Source organism: Pantherophis guttatus, chromosome 14 (genome assembly GCF_059756535.1).
Source record: "Pantherophis guttatus breed Tessera chromosome 14, ASM5975653v1, whole genome shotgun sequence".
Lineage (NCBI taxonomy): Eukaryota > Metazoa > Chordata > Lepidosauria > Squamata > Colubridae > Pantherophis > Pantherophis guttatus.
Window position 1 is genome coordinate 22,542,267 of NC_142076.1, and position 22,943 is coordinate 22,565,209.

The 22,943-nt window shown below is 46.3% G+C and overlaps 1 protein-coding gene across 8 annotated transcripts in view; it reads left to right on the forward strand.

The window, feature by feature from the left end:
• Nucleotides 1-22,943, forward strand: part of CLEC16A (C-type lectin domain containing 16A) — a 42,218-nt gene that overhangs the window by 8,149 nt on the left and 11,126 nt on the right. For 4 of the 8 annotated variants that reach the window (XM_060684038.2, XM_034441462.3, XM_060684036.2 and 1 more), the window contains exons 9-21: nucleotides 181-294; nucleotides 2,691-2,901; nucleotides 3,381-3,489; nucleotides 3,721-3,821; nucleotides 5,240-5,362; nucleotides 6,013-6,122; nucleotides 9,991-10,035; nucleotides 10,841-10,891; nucleotides 11,421-11,549; nucleotides 14,331-14,451; nucleotides 17,672-17,823; nucleotides 18,745-18,949; nucleotides 19,277-19,441. In XM_060684038.2, coding sequence (XP_060540021.2) covers nucleotides 181-294; nucleotides 2,691-2,901; nucleotides 3,381-3,489; nucleotides 3,721-3,821; nucleotides 5,240-5,362; nucleotides 6,013-6,122; nucleotides 9,991-10,035; nucleotides 10,841-10,891; nucleotides 11,421-11,549; nucleotides 14,331-14,451; nucleotides 17,672-17,823; nucleotides 18,745-18,949; nucleotides 19,277-19,441 — 1,636 coding nt within the window. Of the gene's footprint in view, nucleotides 1-180; nucleotides 295-2,690; nucleotides 2,902-3,380; nucleotides 3,490-3,720; nucleotides 3,822-5,239; nucleotides 5,363-6,012; nucleotides 6,123-9,990; nucleotides 10,036-10,840; nucleotides 10,892-11,420; nucleotides 11,550-14,330; nucleotides 14,452-17,671; nucleotides 17,824-18,744; nucleotides 18,950-19,276; nucleotides 19,442-19,934; nucleotides 20,119-21,877; nucleotides 22,098-22,943 lie in introns of those variants that run through there. The other 4 variants (XM_060684039.2, XM_060684040.2, XM_060684041.2 and 1 more) reach the window with 4 other exon arrangements.

The following is a 22,943-nucleotide window of genomic DNA, read 5'->3' on the forward strand; positions in this document are numbered from 1 at the left end:
TCCTTGTCCTCCTCTTCTCTCCCAAGCACTGAAAGAAATACCATCCGGTGAAATCAACCTAAAGTAATTTCTCTTATACTGTAGCAGAGAGGAAAGTAGCAAGATAAATGGGAAGTTAATCTGCATCCCCTCTCTGAGTCTCCCTCCCCAACAGTTTTTGCTTCTCTGCCTCTGTCCCAGGTTTTCCTAATCATCCATTATGCCCCGCTGGTGAATTCATTGGCCGAAGTCATTCTGAACGGAGACCTCGCGGTGTTTTCCTCAAAAGTGGAGCCAGACATCCAGAAAAGCTCTGTAAGTAGAACTAACGTCTGTCGGCTCCCAGGTGCCTTCTTGGTTTGTTTGGCAAGACCGGGGCTGTGACGTGATCTGCCTGGCATGTAAAGGGTTCTTGGGTACCCTTTATCTTGGTGTTTTTGTTAAAAAATCAGGCCCGATCTCGCATGCAAGCTGAAAGATAAAAAGCGCCGTGGCACATGGAAATGATCTTGTCTTTGTAGCAGGCAGACTCATTCTGGGCTTTTGCCCGCTTTTCTGCTCAGTGGGTTCTGTTACTGGGAAATCTGTGGTTAGAAGCTTGTCGCCTTTTTTCTGCTCTAGCAGTTTGACTTCCACTGAATGTCTTTTGCAGAATTACTTGGTCTTGTTTTTTTTGTTTTTTTTTAAGTATGTGAGAGGGTGAATTATTCGCAGTGGGTTGTAACAAGAGTGGATGTTATTTTAGTGGTTTTTCTAGGTAAATTTCATCCCTCAAAAGGCGGACATGTTCAAGAGCTAATCATGGCATTTTTGCTTTATCCTTTACTATATCCAGCAATCACCGTTACATGGTCATAGCATTTATTAAGTAAGATGGGGGTGATTTCCTAAAGCTTTGGAAACAGATCTGGAATAGGACAGTTATTGGAAATCTGTAGGTGGCAGAAATATGATCCAGCTAAGTTTGGGCAGACCTGATATCGCATGGGTTTAAAGAGGCCCCTCCCTCCCTTGCCGGGGGAGGGAGGGAACGAACAAAAGACCGAAGGAAACAGCAGCCTTGATGATAATAAAGCAAGTGGTGCAGCGGAGAGAAGGAACATGGGGAATTCAAATGACTGTTGCCGCTTGGGAGAATCCCTGCCCACTTCCTCGAAGCAGCTCTGACGGCCGCAGTGGCTTTGATTTAGGTTGCCCTTTACAGATGGCACCCCAGACTACGCTGCTGTTGGTAGGCAGGTCTTGGGCTCAGGCTGTGCCATCTTTCTTTAGATGAAATGGAGGTACCAAGTGATCGAGAAAAGCTTTATTTCTCTGAGCAGCTGAGAAAAATTGGGAAAGCAGTCTGCAGTTTGTCCCCCACCCTACCTTCCCCTATCTCGGTGAGCTGGGTGATCAGCCCCCATCCCTGACGCACTCTTTTGTCGAAATCTGAGTGGTCTGGAGAAAAGCTTCTCTTGCTATGAGGCAGTTCTCAGATCCGAGAAGCCACTTGTGTTTCCAGCAGTGGGAAGTGCCAGAGGAGGGTGGTGGTCTCCTCCTCCTCCTCGCTGTCTGGGGCCGGTGAGTCATGAGCCTTTGCCTGACACCCACCCAAGGCGACCCAAAGTCAAACTCGGCCTTCGCCTGGCCTCCTTTGAACTGGTTTTGCTCTGCTTCCTGCCCCAGTCGGATGTGGCTGGGCTTAACCTACTTTCGCTCCTTCCTGTAACCCTGAGGGGGGCCTGGGAAGGTTGGGCTTGTCAAGCAGATGCTCCAGCCTACTTTTAAATGTACACAGTAGGTGGGTAAAGAGCCTGGCCCAAGCAGACAAGCCGTGATAAACGTTCGTCTCGGCATGGTTTGCTTCTTAATCTCAGCTGAAAGACTCTGCCAAGCTCAGTAGAGTTAGGAAAGAGGTGAAGAGTCCCATGAATAACTAACTGCACACCAGAACTGAACAAGAGTTGGATCTTTAAAAACCATAAGACGGAAACTTTCTTCTAGGCTGAGAGCTTTTCCAGCTGTGGTCTCAATCTGCCTTCTTTCTTCTTTGGACTATAAACGTAGACTTTCAATTGAACGAAAGAGCAGAGGTTTCCTGGATTGTACCCTTAAATCTGCTTTTGGTGTCTGTCGAAGATCTGTGGGGCAAGAATTAAACCAGTCCAAGCACTCACATTTATAAGCAAGAAAGTGCCATTTGTACTTAGACTTGGTTGGGGATTGATTGAATTTCCATGAAACAGAAGAAATCCTATCGTGAGGTTGGGCTTGAATAATCCCCTTGGCTCCTGTGGAACAAGATTCTTGGCATGGAATAAAACTAGGTTTCTAGGAGTCGGTGAGACAAGCAGTCTGTAATGGTCCTTGCAAGATTTTTCTTCAAGGCTCTCGTGAATTTACTGCCCTCCAGTGTAACCATAAAAGGTTCCAAAGAGAGGACGTCCCTCTGCCTCCCTGAAAGATGGGGGTGGCCCCTTAAAGGCTGTGGGGTAAGAGCACAGACTTGCTGGCATCCCTTGTCCTGTCCCATTCTTGCCATATGCTAGGGGCGAGGAATCGGCCACCGAGAGGCCATGTTTTGGGAGCAGAAAGGCTGCTTGGCGTTTCTTTTGCAGTTCTAAAATACCCAGATGAACTCCTGGCTTTTCTCCATTTGAAGCTTGGCCTGTTCATTGGGTTAGGAAGGTCATGGAGCTGACTTCCTTCTGTCTGTGTGGATGTTTTAGGTCAAGGCGGGCATCAGGTGCTTCATTAAACCTTCGGAGACCCTGGAGCGCTCACTAGAAATTAATAAACAGAAGGGAAAAAAGAGGCTGCAGAAGAGGCCCAACTATAAAAACGTTGGGGAGGAGGAGGAGGAGGAGAGGGGCCCGGAAGACATCCCAGAAGGCACCGAGAGCCCCTCCAAGGGCCTCAAGCCCAGTGGGGAGAGTGAAGGTGAGCAGGGCCCCACATGCCGGCTGCCCATTCTTGCACTCCCGTGCCTGCGGGGTTGATGTCAGGTTGGCTGGACTGCTGTGTGCAGCTCCCCTCTTCTTTTCCTACTCCTCTGAGTCTTCAGGTGGTCTTTGCCTGCCTTGCCCGCCCACTGCCCTTCTCCCGGGACCTGCAGCTGCTGCCTTGTGGAGGTCCTCCTGGGTCAAACTGGGCTTCCCTTCCCACTGCAGAGTGCCCTGAGAGGAGGCTGGCTTCAGCCCTTCCTAACCTGCTGGTCTTGATCCTCTAAGTAGAATCCCTGGGTTTACAAGTCAGCAGGGTTTCTTCACAATCGGGGCACCAGTCATCTCTCTGCAGGGTCCCTTTGGCCAGAATCCCAGCCCTCCCCCCCGCTCCCCCCGGGGCAAGGTCTACCCACCTCTGTCTTGTGGAATAAGCCCGTCCCTCTCTAAAACGTGTGTGTGTCTCTCTACCCCCAGAAATTGAGATGGTGATCATGGAGCGCTGCAAACTCCTTTCTGCCACAGAGCAGAACATAACCGACGAGGAGAAGAGCGCAGCAGCCTCCGAAATGTGCAGCTGGAACAGGTGGGCGAGAGGTCTTCTCCCCCCTCTCTTCTGCGATGGGACCCACAGCTTGTAACCCAGCAAGGCCAAGGGCCCCTCCCCTGACGGGTTTCTCCAGGGACTCTTTTGCTCATTATAACTCAGGCCCACCTAGGGAGAGAGGTCACCCTCAGGCATACAGATAAAAGGCAGAATCCTCAGAAATGGGTTTTTTTTTTAATTTAAAAAAAATCTTTTTCTTTTTCTCCCCAGGCCGTTTCTGGAGATGGTGTATAATGCCCTGGAGTGTGCCGACTTTGACTACTACGCTATTTTTGTGTTGTGTCTTCTGTACGCCATGTCTCACAACAAAGGTAAGTCTGTGCTGCTTAGTGAAGGGGACCAAGGGCTGCTGCTCCGACCTCTTCAGGTGGGCCCATGGAATTAAATTTCAGCCAGGTCCCCCTTCCCTCCCTGGTTTTGTCCACCTAATTTGCATCAGCAAAAGAAGTGAGATTTTTGGAGGGGAAGCGGTGAGTGTTTGAACCACGCTTCTTCTCGGGGGAATCACTGAAAGCCTGCCATCCATCTCGGGGGCAGAAAGCTCAGCCACTCGTGGCAGCCCATTGATCTCTCTGGTTTCTCCTGCCCTAAGATGCAACTTTTCCACAGAACCGGTCCCTGGTGCCCGAAGGTTTGGGGACTGCTGTGTTAAAGCACTCCTGAGGTTGGAATTCCTGAATTGGTTAAATTCCAGTCACAAATGGTTCTCCTGGAAATTCCGGGTCACAGAGTTCAGTTAATTAATCTTCTCAGTTCCTCTGCTCTTGCATACAAACATCAGTAGCTTTTCTTGATCTTGACTGTCACTCTCAACTCCCAACTGCAGGGCACTTTAGTTTCATTTCACGATGCTGTGCGTGTAACTTTAGTGACAACAGTACAGATACCGGTGCCAATCTGTAGCTTTCTGTTTCTCTTCCCCTCTGCCTTTTGGTCGTCCCGTGGGGCTTCCTCTTCCCCGAGGGTCCTTTTAGTAAGCAAGAGAAGGCACAAGAGGTGCTGATTATGACCTAGCTGTGCTACTAAGATGCTGGTGCCAATGGCTAAACACCAGTGGACGTAGCTTTTGGCTTGGACTGGAGCCTCGGGCATCAGAGACCCCCTTTGGCGACCTGGGCTAGCCCTCCTCTTGGCTCTGCATCCTCTCTGAGTACCAGAGTGTCTGGTGAGAACATCCTTTGTACGAAGGAAGTGAGAAGCATATTCAGAGGGAGGTTTGAATGGCTCTCAAGGTGTGGATTTAGGTTTTATCAGCCCTTTCCTCCCCTCCCCCTCCCAAGGATCAAAAACATCAAGCAGTGCCATTTACATTGTCAGGAGACCCAGGAGGAGTTGACCACAGGAGGGCTGGTGGAACTGCTCCTTGAGAAGAAGAATCACCTGGTCCCAAGACTTTCAGAGGCTTATCAGGGTCATGAGTTGGAGGGAAGCTAAAGATGAATTCAGTGGATGGGAGAGAGAGAGGAAGGCGGGTTGGTTCACGTTGTGTGAATGGGGCTACTGTTTCACCATCTTTATTAGCAGCTCAGAGTCGGCTTAAAGTGGGGTGACACCCAAATCTAATGAAAGAAAGAAAGAAATCCTCGCCTCCTAAACTTTCCAAATTTTTGTGTGGGCTGCTTTGAGGAATTGTACTGCAAGCTGAGCTGCCCTTTATTTTGGTGGTTCCTCGGAATTGCTTTGCCAAACCGAGCTGTAATTGCAACATTCAATTCCTGTTTCTCCCAAGGAATCAAGCAGATCACCCTGGAGAGGATTCAGCTCTCGGCACAGGACGCTGAGGAGAAGAATTCCTACAACCCCGGGCTTGCGGAGAGGCTCATCAGGATCATGAGCTACGCTGCTCAGCCAGGTAGAGGTTTCTCATGAACCACCTTCACTTCCCACACGTCAGTCCTGGAACTGCACAGCTGTGTGTGGTCTAAAACATGTTTTTGAAAAAGGAGGAAACATGCAGTTTTTCTTCTGAGAGCAGTTTTTAACAATAAGAGCAGAAACCAGCAAGCAGCTGTTTAAAGGCTTCGGGAAGAGTCATTATAAACCCACCAGCCTTCTTTGGCATGCAGCAGTTCCAAGCAGCGGGTATCTCCCAGGACAGGGAGCTTGTAACTGTCCAGAGTTGTGTAGGCAAGAACTTCCCTCCACAATCGGCAAAGAGACAGGCTGCTATTACGCTCTTGGACTAGTAAAAAAAAAAAAAATCAAAAATAGCCCACACAAAGCGGTTCTGCCCTTTTTCTGCCTATGAATAAGATTCCTGCTTCTTAATGCCTGGTGGAATTTCCACCCACTTCTCTGTAATGTTTTTATCTTTAGGGGCAGAAAGCATTTCGCTGTTGGTGTGTTAAACTCCCCCCCCCCTTGAATTGGTGTGGGACAGATGTGAACTGAAACTGGATCTGCCAGGAAAAAGTGTCAAAAGTTCAATAAGTTTTCTCTGAATCTTCTGCTCTGTTTCCCTCTCCTCCTCTCCTCTCCTCCTCCCCCCCCGCCCCCCCACAGATGGCAAAATCCGTCTGGCCACCTTGGAGCTGGGCTGCCTCCTGTTGAAGCAGCTGGTGTTCAACAAACACGGCAGCATTATCAAAGATGTGCACCTTGCTTGTTTGGAAGTGAGTCTTTTTAAACAAGAAACAGAAAACAAAACACACTCCCAGCAGTGATCTGTCCTGTTAGGTCGATCTCTCTTCCGAAGTAAATTGCCAAACCACGAATGATCCTTTCCCCGTAGGAAAACCCTTTGTGCAGCTGGAATCTGTCCCTGCTTTTTCCAGCAAGTATCTGGAACTGATAGCAGGACTCTGAGGCTCAGGGGTCTCCTGTGTGAACCTCGGGAGATTCCCTCGTGGAATGAAGTTCCTTCCCTCCCTTGGCAGCAGAATTTGAGCCACCCCGCCTGGATTTATTTATTTATTTATTTATTATTTAAATTTCTATACCGCCCTTCTCCAGAATAGGACTCAGGGCGGTGAACAGCCAGAGTAAAAAACAATACATACAAAATTTAAAAGCAATTTAAAATAATTAAATATTATTGGCCGTAAATTAAAATAACCCAATTTAAAATCAATTTAAAATTAACTCAAGCCAGGATTCTTGGGAAGAGGGATCCCTTTCTTCACCCTACGATCTTTGCTCCTTTTTTTTTTTTTTTTTTTTTTTTTTTTTATTGAAAAGGTTTTCAAATACAAATTTTTCCCCCTTTTTCCCCCCCCTCCCCCCCCTCCCTAACCCCCCCTCCCCACCCTTCCCCCCCTGTGACTTCTTCGTAACAAAAAAAAACCCTAATTCATAACAGATTACTTACTCCCTCCTCAAAATACTGACCTTTACTTACTAAAAATATTATAAATCCCCCTTTATCCATACATTTCAGAAAAGAAGAAGAGAAAAAAAAACAAAACAAAAAAAAACAAACACATTATACTATAACTATTATAAAATAACTCTAATTTAGCATAATAGTGTTTTATATCTATGCATTATTACAACAATTCAAAACCACCTTCCACTTTAAAACTATACAATAAGTCCTACTTTAATAACATATCAAAGCGGGCTCCCCATAAAATCTAATTTAACATTTATTCCACTCTATCCATTTCCTCCACTCCCCTAAATGTATCACTTAAAAATCCCTTTTCTTAAACTAATCAGTCTGTAGCTAGCTTATTCACCCACTGTCTTACAAATTTACCATACACAACAATTCTTGATATCTTTAATTCACTGCCCACACTACTTAAAAATATATATATATATATATTCCATTATATCTAAATAAAAAAAGAAAAGACAATAACTTTAAATTTATAGTCCATATAATATCTTCTTGAAGTCTTTCCACTGGATTGTTAAAACCAACATCCATAATAGGGTGACATAGCTTGCGGATGCAACAGTTTATTCAAGATCTCCAATCATATCTGCCCCCATCAGTAGTAAACATCTTCTTATATATATAAAAGTAAAAACAACCACCCGAGTGACATTATAATTGTATTCCATATAATAATAATTGTGGGTTTCATCAGGATTATTAATTTCCATCATCGTATTGGGTAACAACCCGATCTTCTGCATGTCCCAATGTGATTCTCTTGCCTTATAATTCAAGATAATTATAATATATTTATCAACACAAAAAGAAGTTTCAAAATAGATAATTCAAAACCATCAATTTGAGGCTCTTTCCATGTCCCAAAATTACGGCAATGCAGAGATCTGCCACTATCCTCAGGATGATATTGACCAATATGTCGCCTCCTCTATGTTTTCACATAATCATTCATATTTTAAAATCACTGGCTTCACTGTTGCTTGGGTTAGAAATTTCTATTTTTGTACAACCTATTTCTTTTTTTGTTTTCTTTTTTTTGTGGGTTTGACCTCCATCCTAATTTTTTGTGTCTCGCATTTCTTTTTTATCCCTTGTATATCCTCTAATTGGTTTCCATGCTTGTCCTTGCCTTGATAAGTCATCACATTAAAATCAGATGGCACTTCTCTCAAATTTGTAGATAATCCAGCTGGGGTATCCGATAAATCCAAAGGCAATTTATCTGGTACAGTCTCTGTCTTTAGTTCCAGCTCCTTCTGCTTATCCTGTATTATATCTGAAGACGTTAAATTCATTTTCAACCTATTTTGATAAAATTCTTCCGCCCTTTCAACAGTATTTAACTGGTATCTTTCTCCTTGATATCTCAATATAATACCAACTGGGACGTCCCACCGGAATTGAATATTTCTCCTTTTTAACTCAGACACCAGAAAGCCAAATTTCTTCCTTTCCATTAGTATCTTAGGTGGGAGTTCCTTGTAAATCCAAATCTTTCTTCCATACAATTGCAAATTAGAATTGAAGGAATTTTGCACAATTTTATTCCTAATTTCTTTATCTGAAAAATAGATTACCACATCTCTAGGCAATTGCCTTTGCTTGGCAGTCCAAGAGTTTATTCGATAAGCTCTGTCAATCCTACAAAACACTTCCTCAGGTTGAATCTTTAAAATCCCAGCTAGAAATTCAGAAGATATTTTCCTTAAGTCATCTCTGTTATTTTCCTGCAAACCTCTAAGTCTTATTGCATATTCTGTGAAATTATATTGTATCTTTAGAACCTCTTTTTGAATCCTCTGTTCCAGATATTCTACATTACCAGACTTTTGGTCAGCATCCATTTTAAATTTTTCTTCTGAACTATAATCCTGAATATTTAACAAATCATTTTCAATTTTTTGAATTCTATTGTCCAATTTATCTTGAATTTCATCCATTTTTGACTCTAGTAAATTAATATTTGTATCCAACCGAATCATGAATTCTGGCAATTTTAAAATTTTTTGCTGCAAAAAGTCAAACTTGGATTTCACCAATTCCTTAGTTTCCTGCTTAAATTTTTCAAGTTGCTGATTCACAATCTCATCCCTTCTTTCAATCTCCTCTAAGAGAAATTCTATTATATTAAAATCAGGTTTCTGGGACTGAAGAGTTAAAACATATTGCTTTAAATTCTTGGTGGGGGAATCCCCCCCACCTATTTGTTTGTCTGACTTCACAAGCCTCAGTGCCATGTTTCCGCCTAAGCAGGCTTTGTTAGAAGAAGAAAAAAAAAAAAAAACAAGACAAAAGACTTCCAGCCAGCAACACTCAAGCCTCCAGGGAAAAAAGAGAAAAACAAAAACAGGAGCGGAGTTTTGTCTACAAATGTAGCCAGTGGTATTTATTCCGCTACATTGTAATAATAAAAAACGGAAGAACTTTCCCTCTCAAACTCTTCTCCAGCCGCGGCAGACGCCATTTTAAAAAGAAACTTTTTTCCTCTTTCTCTTCCTCTATTCTCTTAAGTAATTTTTAAAAGATAAGTAAAATACTTGCGCTTCAGTATTACAGGTCCAGCTCACATTTTCTTTGAGTAATCTGTCAAATTCGCAAGCTTGCTTTTGACGCCTGGCTCTGCATTAGCAGAGGTCTCCCAAAGCCCGGAGCAACGGCTGGGGATATGGGGCATCTCATCCGCTCCATCCCAAAAGTAAAAGAAAAACTTTTGGGACTCTGCAGAGAGTTCTACCCACCCCTGCCGGCTCTATCTCCGTTTCCTCATGGGAACGGAGTTTTTTCGAGCCGCCGTTCCGTTGTGAAGGCGGCTCTGACAGGCAGTGGAAGCTGACGATCCCAAAGGAACGTCTGGCGGCGGCCAGCAGCAAACAGGAAGTCCGATCTTTGCTCCTTTTGATTTGTGATCTTTGCCCATAGCCAGTCGCTCTTCATAGGCTTTGATTCTTTCGTTTCCACCCATTTCTCCCAGCCTGTGTGGACCTGACTAAGGAGCGCCATGATCCACGTTTTCCTTAATCATTTTCAGGGAGCAAAGAGTTCATGTTGGGGAGGGGAGATCATGCAGGGAGACGGCATGCTACTTCTGTTATCCTCAACATTTTGTGTCCTGAACTGAGGATTTTTCATTTCTGTTTAAGGGGGCAAGAGAAGAAAGCGTTCACCTGGTGCGGCGTTTTTACAAGGTAACCTCCCAGCCTTTAACCCTCCCAAACTGAATTCTGGAAACATCCAAGGGAGCTGGGCATGACTGTTCAGGTTTCCAGAGAGACTGTTGCAATTGGATGCCAGGCGTTTGGTCGTTTCTCTCCCGCTCGATAGAACTTTTCATGCCTGGTTCTGATCAGTTGTGGCCTCTGAGGCACTTCAGGTTTTGGATGTTACTGCATTGAATGATTCCTCACAAAGTTTGCATGGAGCAAGAGAGTTTCCAAGCTGGCAGTATGAGCTACAGGGAAGGAGTCTCTGACCATGGTTGAAAGGGCCCCCTCATTGGGACATGTCTAACAGAGGACAGGTGGATCATCATTTAAATGGTTTAAACAGTTGCCCAGGAAAGCTGGCCAGCTGTCAGATGTCCCAGCATGCCTACAGCTGATTTAATCGAGTGCTTTAGATATGGTTGGTAGAGAGTCTGTCTCAGAAAAGGGGTCCTTCGGCTGGCGAGAGTCTGAGGAGGAGTTTCTTCTTCTGAATTGGTCCTTGACTCACAGGAAACAAAACACCGGGAACAGGAGAGAAACACTTCAAAAGCAGCTGCATGATTAAGCAAGTGGCCTCAGCTCCAGGCATGGCAAATTAGGGAGGTATAACCTTTCCTCCCGATAAATACTTCTTTAAATAGAAGAAGTAAATAGGGACAGAAGTAGATCTTCAGGAAAGTGGGATAATGGAAAGAAAGGTTGATTTAAGCCCATCATTAAAGAAGTAACATTACCACCCTAAGAATGCTTATGCAGGGAAAAAATGAAATCTTTACTTTCTTTAAAGGGAGAAGAAATTTTTCTGGATATGTTTGAAGATGAATATAGAACTATGATGGTAAGTAATGAACAAATTTCCAGAGAGATACAAAACTGGCAAAGTGGAACATTGTTGCAAACATTGTTGTAAAGTTTTATCTAAAAGTGCTATTGTTATTAGCCTTTTATCAGTCACCTTTTAAGGAAAGGGGAGGAAGTATTGAAGAAGACCCATAAAATAGGCAAAATATGAATTAAAGATTAATAGCACTGCATAAATGGAACAGTTGAACAGGGAGAAAGCTGGACGCGTTGGCAAAGCTGGAGAAGGGATGAATCTGAGCTGCAGAATGGGTGACCCTCCGCTATTCAACCCCAGTGGCTCTTTTTTGAGGCGGGGGGGGAAATGCACTAAACCCTGAGGGGCTGTATCTGTCTTTAAGGTTGGATGTTGGCCACGGCCTGAGAGACCGGAGCCTTTCTGTGGTCACCTGTGGAAAGGGTTGTCTTCATCCTGCTATGTTCTCCTTGGAAGAGGGGGAGGAGAAGGAGGAGGTAAGATGGCTGGGGTTTGTACTTGAAGTTGAGCATAGCATTTCTTCTTCCAGCTGAAGCCCATGAATGTGGAGTACTTGATGATGGACGCTTCCATTCTGCTGCCCCCCACGGGAACCCCCCTCACGGGGATTGACTTCGTTAAGAGGCTCCCCTGTGGCGATGTGGAGAGAACCAGGAGGGTGAGTGTGCCTCCCTTGGGGCTTTGCCCTTCAGTCCTAAGTGCTCAAGGGACGCAGTGGTCCCCTGCCTTCTCCTGGAACAGCTGCACAGTTGGGTGGAGGTTTGCCTGGGTCTCTCCTAGCTGGCCACTCTGGCCACCCTGCTCATGCCAGGAGATTGACGTGATTCTGCCACTGTGGGGGCTTGCAGGGATTGTGCCAGCAACTCTGTAGCTTCCTCCCTCCCTCCCTCCCTGGTAGAAAATCTGCTCAGACTCTTCTCTCCATGAGCTTTTGCAAAAGATGATTGGAAAAGAGAAAGTAATGCGGGGATGCCATGAGGCTAGAGAGGTAGAAGCACTCAGAGTTGGGAGGGGGGCATTATATTCGCCCCACACATGTGATGCAAGCTAAGGAAGTGCACAGCCACCTGTGAGTGCATGTGGAGCATGACAAAAGTGTTGAAGCGTGTCAAGCCCTGTCGCACGGAAAGGAGCTTCTGAGAAAGACCTGCGTCACAAACTCTGTAACCAGCTTGCTGTAAAAAAGACAAATGGCCCCCTTAATGCCTGTTTAGAGGAGCTCTGGGTTCCACAGGCTCCCTTCTCTCCTTCCTGTAAAGCTGTCGATGAGAAACAGAATGGTTGGTACTGGGAGCATTCCTGCCAGATGGTCCGTTTCTTTCCTTCTGCCGTCCTGCGTGTGAATGCCTGATCTGATTGCTGGGCTGATCCGACTCTGAGGGCTCTCTGCTCTCAGCTGCCTCAAGTGGGCTGTGCCTGGGGAGGCGGGGGGTGGGGGGAGCTACAGAAGAGCCTGAAGAGCTTTCTTGGAAATCCCAGCTACGAGGCTGGGCTCTGAATAGTTCGGTTTATGCAGCTCTTATCGCTACATTATCTCTTATCTTGTTTTTCACTATAACAGGCTTCTGGGAAAGCCAAGGAGCCTTTTCCTAGAATAAAACATACTCTTTTTAAAAGGGGTTTCTGAATAGCCGGGGTCATGAAGAAAAGCCATACTATAAATCTATTTGTAATGAATCTTGGATCATTTAGTCTTGAACGATTAAAAAAAGGTTAATGTTCCTATTTTTGATAATAGTTGAAGCAAGAGTTTTTGCTGCCTGGAAATAGAGATTTTAGGTCATCTGTCCAGAATTACAAGGTGGTGATAACCTTTGTACGTAGATTTTGTCCTTACAAACAAAGGTTGCATTCTAATGCATGTAAATAAAGTACATTAAAAAATTATCTCTTTCTGTAGGAAGCCACAAACCACATCCCTTTGCAAACTCTTGGTTGAGCCTTGAGTAACTTCTTGATTTTTGCCAGCATACCTAAAAATGACCCAAGTGACATTTTCGGGCTGAATTCACAAAACCCACCAAATCCTTGAATAAATAAGATGTAATTGCTGTGGCAGTGTTATATCCTTTGCCTGACAAACAAATCCTCCTGCGATCAAATCCTCCTGTGTCAACCAGTTTATTAAGCCCAGCCTTGTCTAGTGAAGGCTAATCATTTTGGCTTGATCATTGCTGTTTCCTGCATGTTTGGGCTGCCTTTGAAAAGACCTCAGAGATGAGAACTGGTTGAAAAAGAAGTTGCCAGGCCAGCGGTTCTGAACCGTAGCGCTGGCTACCTGTTTGATTTGGGACCCATTCATGGTGTTGACCAGGGGAGGCCTCAAGGGCCTCGTTGAAGGAAGGGTCATCTTCCTCCACTTACCCACCATTTTAAGATCCCATTAAGGGCCAGGTTTGAAAAAAAGCCCGGTGCAACTGCCTAGGATGGGCTTCTTGGTCTCTCTTTCACACCTATACAGATGTTTCCAGATGTGCATTGGCATACAGAGAGACACCACTACAACCCCTAGCAGTTTCTGGGTGAGGCTTCTTCTGGACCATTCAAGGGCAACATTATGTAGCCTAAAACCAGCTGTGCACCTTCCAACGTCCTTATGGAATCCGTCTCATCCTCCCAGTAGCCTGAACTGGGCTCAGAAAAAGAAAATTCAAGACTTTACATCCCGGTCTTTTTTCTTTCTTTCTGTTTTTCTTTTTCAAAAGCTGGTGTTTCAAGACCCATTTCAATTATTACTTTGCTGATAAAGAACTGGTTGTTTTTATCTAGCAGCAAATCCACAATGGCTTTGGGAGTTAATGATTTGCCAAACAGACCTACAGTAAATCTTTTTTCCACCTGTTCTTTGTCATCTGTTAGATCATACTATAAAGTGGAAAGCAGTGGCAGCCATTTGCAGGTTTTTTTTTCTGGGTTTCTGTATTTTTGTATTCTCAGAAAATGGGCACAGCAAATGCAGTGTAAAGTACCTTTCCCCTCTCCATCAATCATCTGACAACTCGCATGGTTCCCAGCCAGCCTGGACTGTGAATTCAGTTCAATTCTTTTGATACGCTGGCCAGAGATGATGACATTTGGAGCCAACCTTTCCCTGAAGGGTGGGGAATGCTGGTGTGGAGCGTTGGCGGCTGGCTCTTTCCATCCATCCCTGGGGAGATGATTAAAGAAGCCTGCAGTTCTTGGACCAAAGAATTATGGGCTGGATTTCTTACTGTTCCTAATTTTCCATGCTGCCATATCCTGAACTGCTCCTGTGTACCTGTATGGCAGGCTACTCAAAAGCGTTTTAAAAATCAAAGAGGAAATGAATTGGCTGGCAATGAAAAGTGTGGAAAAGTTTTATCTTTTTACACAGAATATTCAGTGCTTTAAGACACTTTTATCTTTTCATTGCGTATCCTGCTTGAACCTCTTCCCTCTTGTCTTTTTGTGCCTTCAGGCCATCCGAGTGTTCTTCATGCTGCGTTCTCTGTCACTGCACCTTCAGAATGAGCCAGAGACTCAGTTGCCTCTGACGAGGGAGGAAGACTTAATTAAGACAGACGACGTCCTTGATCTGAGTGAGTAGCCACCCAGGAGAGAAGCCGAGCTGGTGCTCAGCTTCCTCGGGAAAATACAATAGGTTCCCCATCATTGTTTCAGTTCCTCCTGCTTTCAGGTTCTTTGCTTCCAGAATGCTACGTGCACGCGCACACGCACACACCTTGATTTTTTATTTATTTTTTTAAATTTGATTTATATGCCGCCCTTCTCTGGAGACTCAGGGCGGCTTACAATGCGTTAAGCAATAGCCTTCATACTTTTGTATATTTATACAAAGTCAGCTTATTGCCCCCACAAACTGGGTCCTCATTTCACCTACCTTAGAAAGGATGGAAGGCTGAGTCAACCTTGAGCCTTGGCGAGATTCGAACCAGCAGTAATTGCAGGCAGCTGTGTTAATTACAGGGTGCATTAAACCACTGTACTATCAAGGCTCTATTGATGGCCTTCTCTCAGTGCACAGTGGGGTCTTAACTGGTCGGGAGGGAAAAAGATTTGGGGCAGTGGGGGGTTGCTACCCGTTCGCCCCAGTTCGGGCAAGCCAGTAGCAGCAGCAGCGGGAGGCTCCGCCCAGACGTCATCCAAAATGCTCTGTGCATGCACAGAAGTGGCGTGGACGTGCGCAAGCTAACCAGTAGCAAAGGTAAGTAATACCCACCACCGATTTGGGGCCATCTATAGCTGTTCTGTATGGTAACCATTGTTGCAGATCATACGTAGGCCGTATCAGAAGGACCAGTTGAGCTGAAGGAAGGCCATTTCGTCCCTCCTGGCTCTGTGTGGGTCTCCTAATTCCCCCCACCCCCTTTTTTTTTTTTTTGGTCTGGGAGATGTGAAATCACTTGTCACAGTAACACTAACTGGAAGTCCCAAAATAGCCCTGTGATGAGGATAAATTGGGTATGCTAGGAAGTGCAGTGCCCTTGTTTCACTTTGGGTACATAAAGCTGCTATGAATAGAAAAATGTCAGTCACATTTACGGTAGTAATTATAAAAGAATTTATTTTACTATAATGGGTATTTTAGGAAGTTGAACTCTGCATTTTTTGACCTGGCTTTGTGGCCCTGAGCGAGCGAGAAAGCCTGGATGATTTCAAGCAGCCATTCGATCCTCCTCCTCCTCTTCCCGCTGAGTGCTTCCTCTCCCAAAGTCCAGAGAAAAAGCCATCTGGACTCTGGGTCAGTGGCAGAGATTCAGGGGAAACAACTCCTGGACGGGCAGTGGCTGAGAGAGGCGAGGGGAAGGCCAGGCCAAATTGACGTGGTGCATCTCTTCTGTTCCAGTCAGCCTGCTCAGCAGTCCCACTGCAAAGGGGTGGGAAACATGATGGAAATAAGGGGAATGGGAGCCCCTGGGGAGGAGAAAGCCTAAAGGGGAGAGGGGTGGCCTTCAGGCCAGATGATGCTCTCTGCCCATGTGCTAGGAAATGAGGCTGCTCTGGGGTCCTTTCTTGCTTTCCTGGGAGTTATGCTTGTGAATTGCTCTGGACTCTTGGGAAAAGGCTTCCCAGAGCAGCAATTAAATAAGCTTGCAAACTAACTGGATATAATTACAATGTAGCTGTCAACTCTTTTATATGGATGTGCTTGAAACAAATCAAATTACAATATTCCTGTTGGCTTTCAAAATGGAATATTGTTGTTTCTTGCATATTGATTTTTTGATTAGTACCTGTTTTGCCCTCCCTCTTCTTTTTTAATTTTCAGTAATGCTCATTGATGTGGTTTTAATGTCTATTCCTGTAACCCTGACTCTGTTTCATAGAACAATCACAATTGCGCTCTGGAGCATTAAATCGCATTTTGCAGTTCAGTTTCCCAGTCTGTCTTGACTAAACATGCCGTTCCCAACATTCCGATCACAGTTATTGCAAATTTTAATAATACTAGTTTGGTTATTTTTCCTGGAAGCCAAATTCTGTCCTGTGGAGGTTAGTTGTCTTCGGCCTCGAGGAGACCGGCTCTGTTGGTCTGTATGTTCTGCCTGTGAAAGACTGACTCCTGGCATTTAGTGGGCCAGCCAGGCTGTTCAAACCACACTCCAGGCAGGAGCTGCGGTGGTGATTCTGCCCCATCTCAGCCGCTGATTGCAACCCCAGACTTTCCTTCTGCACCTGCCGAGCGCTTGTCCTGGCCCTTTGCTCTGGCTGATAACCATGAATTTTGAAAGAGGCAAGCTGACATGCTCTCGCGCCCAACTTGTGTTTAGTTCTCTTCTATAAAGGGGAAAAGCAACCCCGTTTTAGTGGGGACAAAGGGTATTCAAAGTTGAGCAAATAGAAGTCGATGGGCAACACAGAGAGGCCTCTTTTTTTTTTCAAAAAAGTTTTTTATTTTTATTTCTCATAAACACATTTACATGTACAATCATTTATCCATCATTTTTCATTCATCTTTTAACTTTCATTTTTCATTTTTACTTTTTAGGGGCTGCTCTTTTACCCTTTACCTTTACTCCAACCTTTCTTCTTCTCCTCCCCTTCTCTTCCTTCCTCTTTCTCCTCCTACTTCCTTCGTTCTTCCTCTCCTTCTCTTTCCTACTCCTCCTTCCCTTCCCCCACTCTCTTCTTTCCCCCTTCTAACCTTCTCTTCTACTCCTCTTTCCCCTCCCTTTTCTTCCTCTCCTTTTCCCTTTCTTTTTTCTCCTCTCCTCTGCTCTCCTCTCTTCTCCCTTCCTCTCTCTCTACTCCTTCCCCTCTCTCTTGTTGTTTCCCTTTTCAGTCCAATCTAAAGTGGTATTCGAGCAGCCCCGATTTTCTAATTATCTTTCTCATGTCAATTTCTCATTCGATTAATATTTATTTTTGTTTCATCATTTGTGTACATTTTTATAATATCTCACTTCTTTCCCTTTTACCTTTACCCTCCCCCTTCCCATTCTTCAAGACATGGGATAAATTTTATGACTGGTTAGAAAGGAAATATGAATAAGGATATAGAGATAAAATAGATAGAGAATAGATGGGAGAAAACAATTAGAAAAATAGATACCCAGATGATGCCAAGTAAGAGAGGCCTTAATTACGCAAGTGTCCTCTTCCAGGGCAGCCTTTTGTCAGGTCGTAAGATGTGGGTCTCTCTTGGGGCCTTCAGACAAAAAGGGATAAAAAGCACCAGGTAGAGGAGTGAACCTCCCAATAAAAGTAGTTGGAAAGAATGCGATTCAAGAGTTCTCCTTCAGGATAACCCACTGGATCACCTCGGTAATGGCTCTCCTTCCTGCTCTTCTTCTTCAGATAACAGTGATTTGATTGCCTGCACTGTGATCACCAAGGACAGCGGTCAGGTCCAGAGGTTTCTGGCAGTGGATATTTACCAGATGAGTTTGGTGGAGCCAGATGTTGGGCGCTTAGGCTGGGGAGTCGTTAAATTTGCTGGCCTTCTCCAGGTGAGCATAAAACCTGACAGATGCTTCAGGTTTTGAGCTGCCTAAATGACAGCACAGGTGTCTGCAGGTTCTGGCAAGCGGAGCCTTCAGCCACTTATAGCAAACCCTTCCTTGGCCACTGATGATGAGCAACTGCCCCCACCCCCTGGCCGCCCCCCACGTGGAGAGGGACCAGTCTCCTGCCCAGAAAAGCCACCGAACTCTTAGGGGCTTCCCAAAGGTGAAGGTGCTGAGACTCCTCCTGAATTTTTCGGATGAGAGGCACCTGGGATGTTTTGAGAGCGGGGATTCGTGGCCGTTTTCTCTTTCACCCTGTTCCTCTCTAAGTCAGGTGGCTTACCTTTTTCTGGTCGAATGCGCCTGAGCAGCTGCCGGTGCGCACAGCTTCCTGCAAGAGGAGACTTGCCAGTATTTGTTTGTGGCTAACCGGCTTCCAGTTTATCGACTTTAAAGCAACAGGAATAACCAGCACCGTATTTGGGGTTCATCATGCCGTAATTGACTGGCTCCACATGACAAGGGGAGTCAGCTCAGCGACAGATCTAGCAGCTGCCTTGGCAGAATCCCTGGAGCTCAATTTGTATTCATCACGGTTGCTTAGTGCCTTATGCAAATTCGGCCTCTTTGGTTAGCAAACCTGTTCTGTGTGTTGTTGTGCAAGCTGAAGAAGTGACTCCTGAAACTGGGCTAGCGTGTTATGTGAATGCAGTCAGCATGAAGCCTCTGAGCCTCATGGCCCCTTGCTTAGCCTTCTCCGTTCATAGGGAGAAAGAAGAAAGTGGGGCTGGTTTGGCTGCAGTGAGAAAGACAAACTGCCTCTGCCTTGTCTTTTGCAAAGGTAGCTCTGGTGCCTGGGCTGGATCTCGGCTCTCAGCTCCAGCCTCTGCTGACCCCGTGCATTTCCTTCCTTGCCCCTTGCAGGACATGCAGGTGACAGGAGTGGAAGACGATAGCCGGGCCCTGAATATCGTCATACACAAGCCGGCTTCCAGCCCGCATTCCAAACCCTTCCCCATCCTCCAGGCCACCTTTGTTTTTTCGGATCACATCCGTTGCATCATTGCGAAGCAGCGCCTGGCCAAGGGAAGGATCCAGGCTCGGCGGATGAAAATGCAAAGAATCGCAGGTACCGGCCTGGTCCTCTTGTTGCTCTCAGGGTCCCATTGGGCTTCTTCACCTCTTGCAAATTGGGCAGGCCGGCCTGCTTTTTCCCAAGCAAGACAGAAGCCGTTCTTTCTTCTCGCTTTCCTATTCCGGGCTAGTCTTGGGAGAGCCATTGTGGGATCACAGCTCCCAAGTTATAGTAAATCAGCCAAGAAAAGGAGCGTTTATCTCCAGAGGGGAGAGAGCTTGAGGCCTTCCAAGCGAGGGACCTGGCATCCCTGCACACTCGTGCAGTCTCTGCTTTCTTAGTTTCTTAGCCAAAATGTAACGTGTGTCTCCTTGAACCCAGCGCTTCTGGACCTGCCCATCCAGCCAGCCAATGAAGTGATGGGCTTTGGACACAGCTCAGCTGCCACATCACACCTGCCATTCCGGTTTTATGAGCAAACCCGGCGGAGCAGCTGTGACCCAACGGTGCAGCGCTCAGTGTTTGCCTCCGTCGACAAAGTCCCAGGTAAGCTCCCGCCTCCCTCCGCCTTCCTCCTCCCCCGGGTGCATCTTAGGTAAGATGCCACAGTGAGGTTACGGCATTGTGGCAGAGGAAGGCGTAACCTGGTGTTCTTTGGCAAACGAGTTTCTCTTTCTGCGATAATATTCCTATTATTTTTAGAGACAACTTCATTTAAAAATCTTCCTTTGCCACCCTGTAGCAAGAATTCTGTCAGAGTGACATGTAAGAAAGTTCAGAATCCAAAAACATAATAAATGAAATGAGTTAAAAATGCAAAAATAAAAAGATGTAACCTTTTTTAAAAAGTAATTAAAACTTGATGGTGCTGTTGACATGCAAACCAAAAGAAACTCTGTTTGAGGAACTGTCCTGGTGGGACCTTCGGGGGGGGGGTGAAGGGGAGCTTTTGAGGGCTTAGAGTAATCTGGCATCTCTCCAGCAAGATTTTTTAAATGCTTCAGGTACGTGCTAATGTTGCCTTGTTGTTTCTCTAAAGAGGTCTTTACCCGAGTCTTCTTGTGATGGAGCCTAGATGGGAGAGGCTTAAAGGTGTGTGAGAACAGGCTCCACAGGAAGAAGCCCGTGGGTGGCAGCTGTTGCGTTTAGATTATTGAATATCCTTTGTTTCCATCATTTCTGATTCTGTTTTATTTATATGTGGCATTTAAACCTGGTGCTTCTATTTGCAGTTGGCTGTGTTGTGTTTGTTATGTCTCTGGTCTGTGAATCCCATAGAAGTAGCCTCCAAAAATGCTCTGCTTTTGTCGATTAAAACAGATTAAACTCAACAATTATATAAAATCTTCAACTTAATAAAGCTAGGAAACTATGCTGTTTAAATCATGGATTGAAATCAAATTTCCTCTTGTCACCTATGCTTACTGCCTAAGAGTACTTACTGCTCATGTGAGTCCTGAATATTTTAAAATTGAATTTTTATAAGCATTCATTCTTATAGGTGTGATTCTCTTTCTTACACTGTGTGGTTGTGAAAAAAGATCCTATAATGTTAGAAAGTGATATTTTTTTAAATGAAATGATCCAAATTGATAGATCAAAGCAAAACCTTGATAGTTCCAGAGTATATTAAATCCATTTCTTTTGATATTGCCTAGAGAAACCTAAAAAACTGGCTAGGTAACCCAACCCAGAAAATGAGCCAGGGGGGAAGTGCTGGAAGGGCTGCAGGCAGAGCCCGCGTGGAGCTCAGGTGGCAGCCCAGTCGGTGCTTGGGAAATAGCTGGGCAGCCTTTCCAGCAGGCAGCCTCCAGGTGCAGGGGGGCTGCAGCCACGTCTAGAGTTGGAGGCCGAGACAAACACAGCTGCTGCTTGTTCGTGGGCAAGAGTGCCGGTCATTACACTAGGCACGGGAATTACGTCAGTTGTGTCACACGGTGCAGAGGCCACGGCTGGAGGGAGACGCTCGCACCAGCGATGAATTTGGCACTCTTAGGGGCCAGGAAGCTGGCCTGACAGAAAGTTGAGGTCAGCTTTGGATTTGACAGCTGAACCATGATCTGTTTCAGAGGCTCTTCTGCTTTGGCTCCGTCAAGGGCTCTGGCGAAAAGAAAAGCCACACATTTGGGGGCTTCAGCCGGTCCCTTTGGTGCTTTCATCCAGACTGGTGCCTTCCCTAGATCTGGGCCTTGAGGGGTCCTCAAAGGGGCCACCTGCATAGATAGCAACCCTGTGGAGAGTGGAGGCCTAGGTTGACACATCTCCCGATCAGTGGGTTTCTGAGCAGGCCTGGGGGCAAGGGCCATCCTCCCAGGTGGGCCACTTGCAGCTTCCTGGGCTCTGAACAAAGGTGTTTGGCAGTACGAGCGAGGCATGTTGTTTTCTGAAGATGGGGCGAGAGGGGTCTGCTCCCCTCGGCTTCCCTTTCATTGGGATTCCCCCATCCAGGCGGCATTCGGCAGAACCAACGGCACCCACAGAAATCTGCTTCTGGCGACTGGTTGGCGTGTTTTGGCCGAGAGGCCCAAGGGAAGAGTTTGCCCACCAGGGTCATGTACCCTCTTGGCAGCCGTCAATACTGTAGCTCAGTTCAGACCTCCAGTTTTCATCCCAGCACCGCCTGGTTGGAAACGGGGATGTGGGGATCCCGTCTCTTGTGCTCCCTGCTTGCCCAGCACCGAGAAGGCTGTCAAGCCATCGCCTCCCACGGCTTCTGAATTGGAAAAGCCCACTGGACCTGCTCCCTGCAGGAGGATGCAGCCATCCAGGATTTCCTGGGCTAGGGAGCCTTCTGCGCGAGCCTTTCCAAAGCAGCCTGGCAGTTCGGGGTCAGAAGCCTCCCTTCATCGCCCTTCAGCAGCCCCGGCTCACTCGAGCCTGCGGTGAGGCATCCCGGCACGGCTTTGGCCCCAAACGGAGCAGGTGTGGTTAAAGAATCGTCCTGGGCAGACTCATTACCTGAGAGCAACTCTCTTTTGCAAGCAGGGGCACAGAGGAAGAGACTCCTCAGAAGGGACCCCGCTCCTCATCGCTGCCACCGCCGCCACCACTTCCAGTTCCTTTGCTTGAAGAAGCGCTAGGCGAGAGAAGCCGACTGTTGTGGATGGAGGCTGCCGAATAGGAAGAAAAATAATCAGGCTTACATGGACTGGGGGGAAAGGACGCACGGAAGCTTGGAACACTAAAAACAGCCGAGAATCTGTACCAGTCTGGCCTTCAGTGGTTGGGAGGGAGAGGAGGGGACCCAAAATGTGATTTGAGAGGCCCAGTGGTCCCAGTGCAGATGGATGGCCGAGGAGGCTGTGGACAGGGACTCCGTCCGTCCGTCCAGCTGGCCTAGAGCAGGATTGGCAGGTTGCAAAGGCTGAAGGTGAAGCTCCGAGGCCTTGGGGGGCTTGGGGCCAATCCCTTGGGCCTCAACCCAGAACCGTGTCTTTTGACCCTTTCATAAGGGCTGTTTTTCTTCTCCCAGTTCTGCTTTTGAAATCTTTTTAGCTTGGAAGGCTGACACCACATTACGGTAGCCAAGTTTACAGCAATGCAACAGAGCATTTCAGGAGAAGAAAAAGATGCCTTTTTTAGGTGAACAAGAGGCTGTGATTAGCTTTTCTTTCTTCCTTTTACAAACAGAAACTGCCTCTTTGCACTGGCAGCGGAATGATGTGTCCTTCCATAGAAGCTATAAATGACATAATCCATCTGATAGGTTTGTGAGAACTAGCTGTGTGCTAATTGGCCTCCTGATAGCCAAATGAGCCTTTCTGAAGAAGAAGAAGAAAGAGGGATAAGGTGTCTGATAGCTCAGAGCGAGATAAGCCCAGGTCCTGTTTCTTAATTTGCATTGCAAGGCAGGGGATTTCACAACCTCCTGTTTTATGGCGCTGCTGGTTATTTTTAATGATAGAAGCTGGGTGACAGTCAGTGAGCTTGTGGGCTCATTTCCCATCAACCCTGGGAAAGAGTCACGAACCAATAGCCCAGCATTGGGCCACCCTGCCTCAGAGGCAAAGCCTTGCTGCGTTTTCCTTGGAAGCCCGTGTCACAGGCC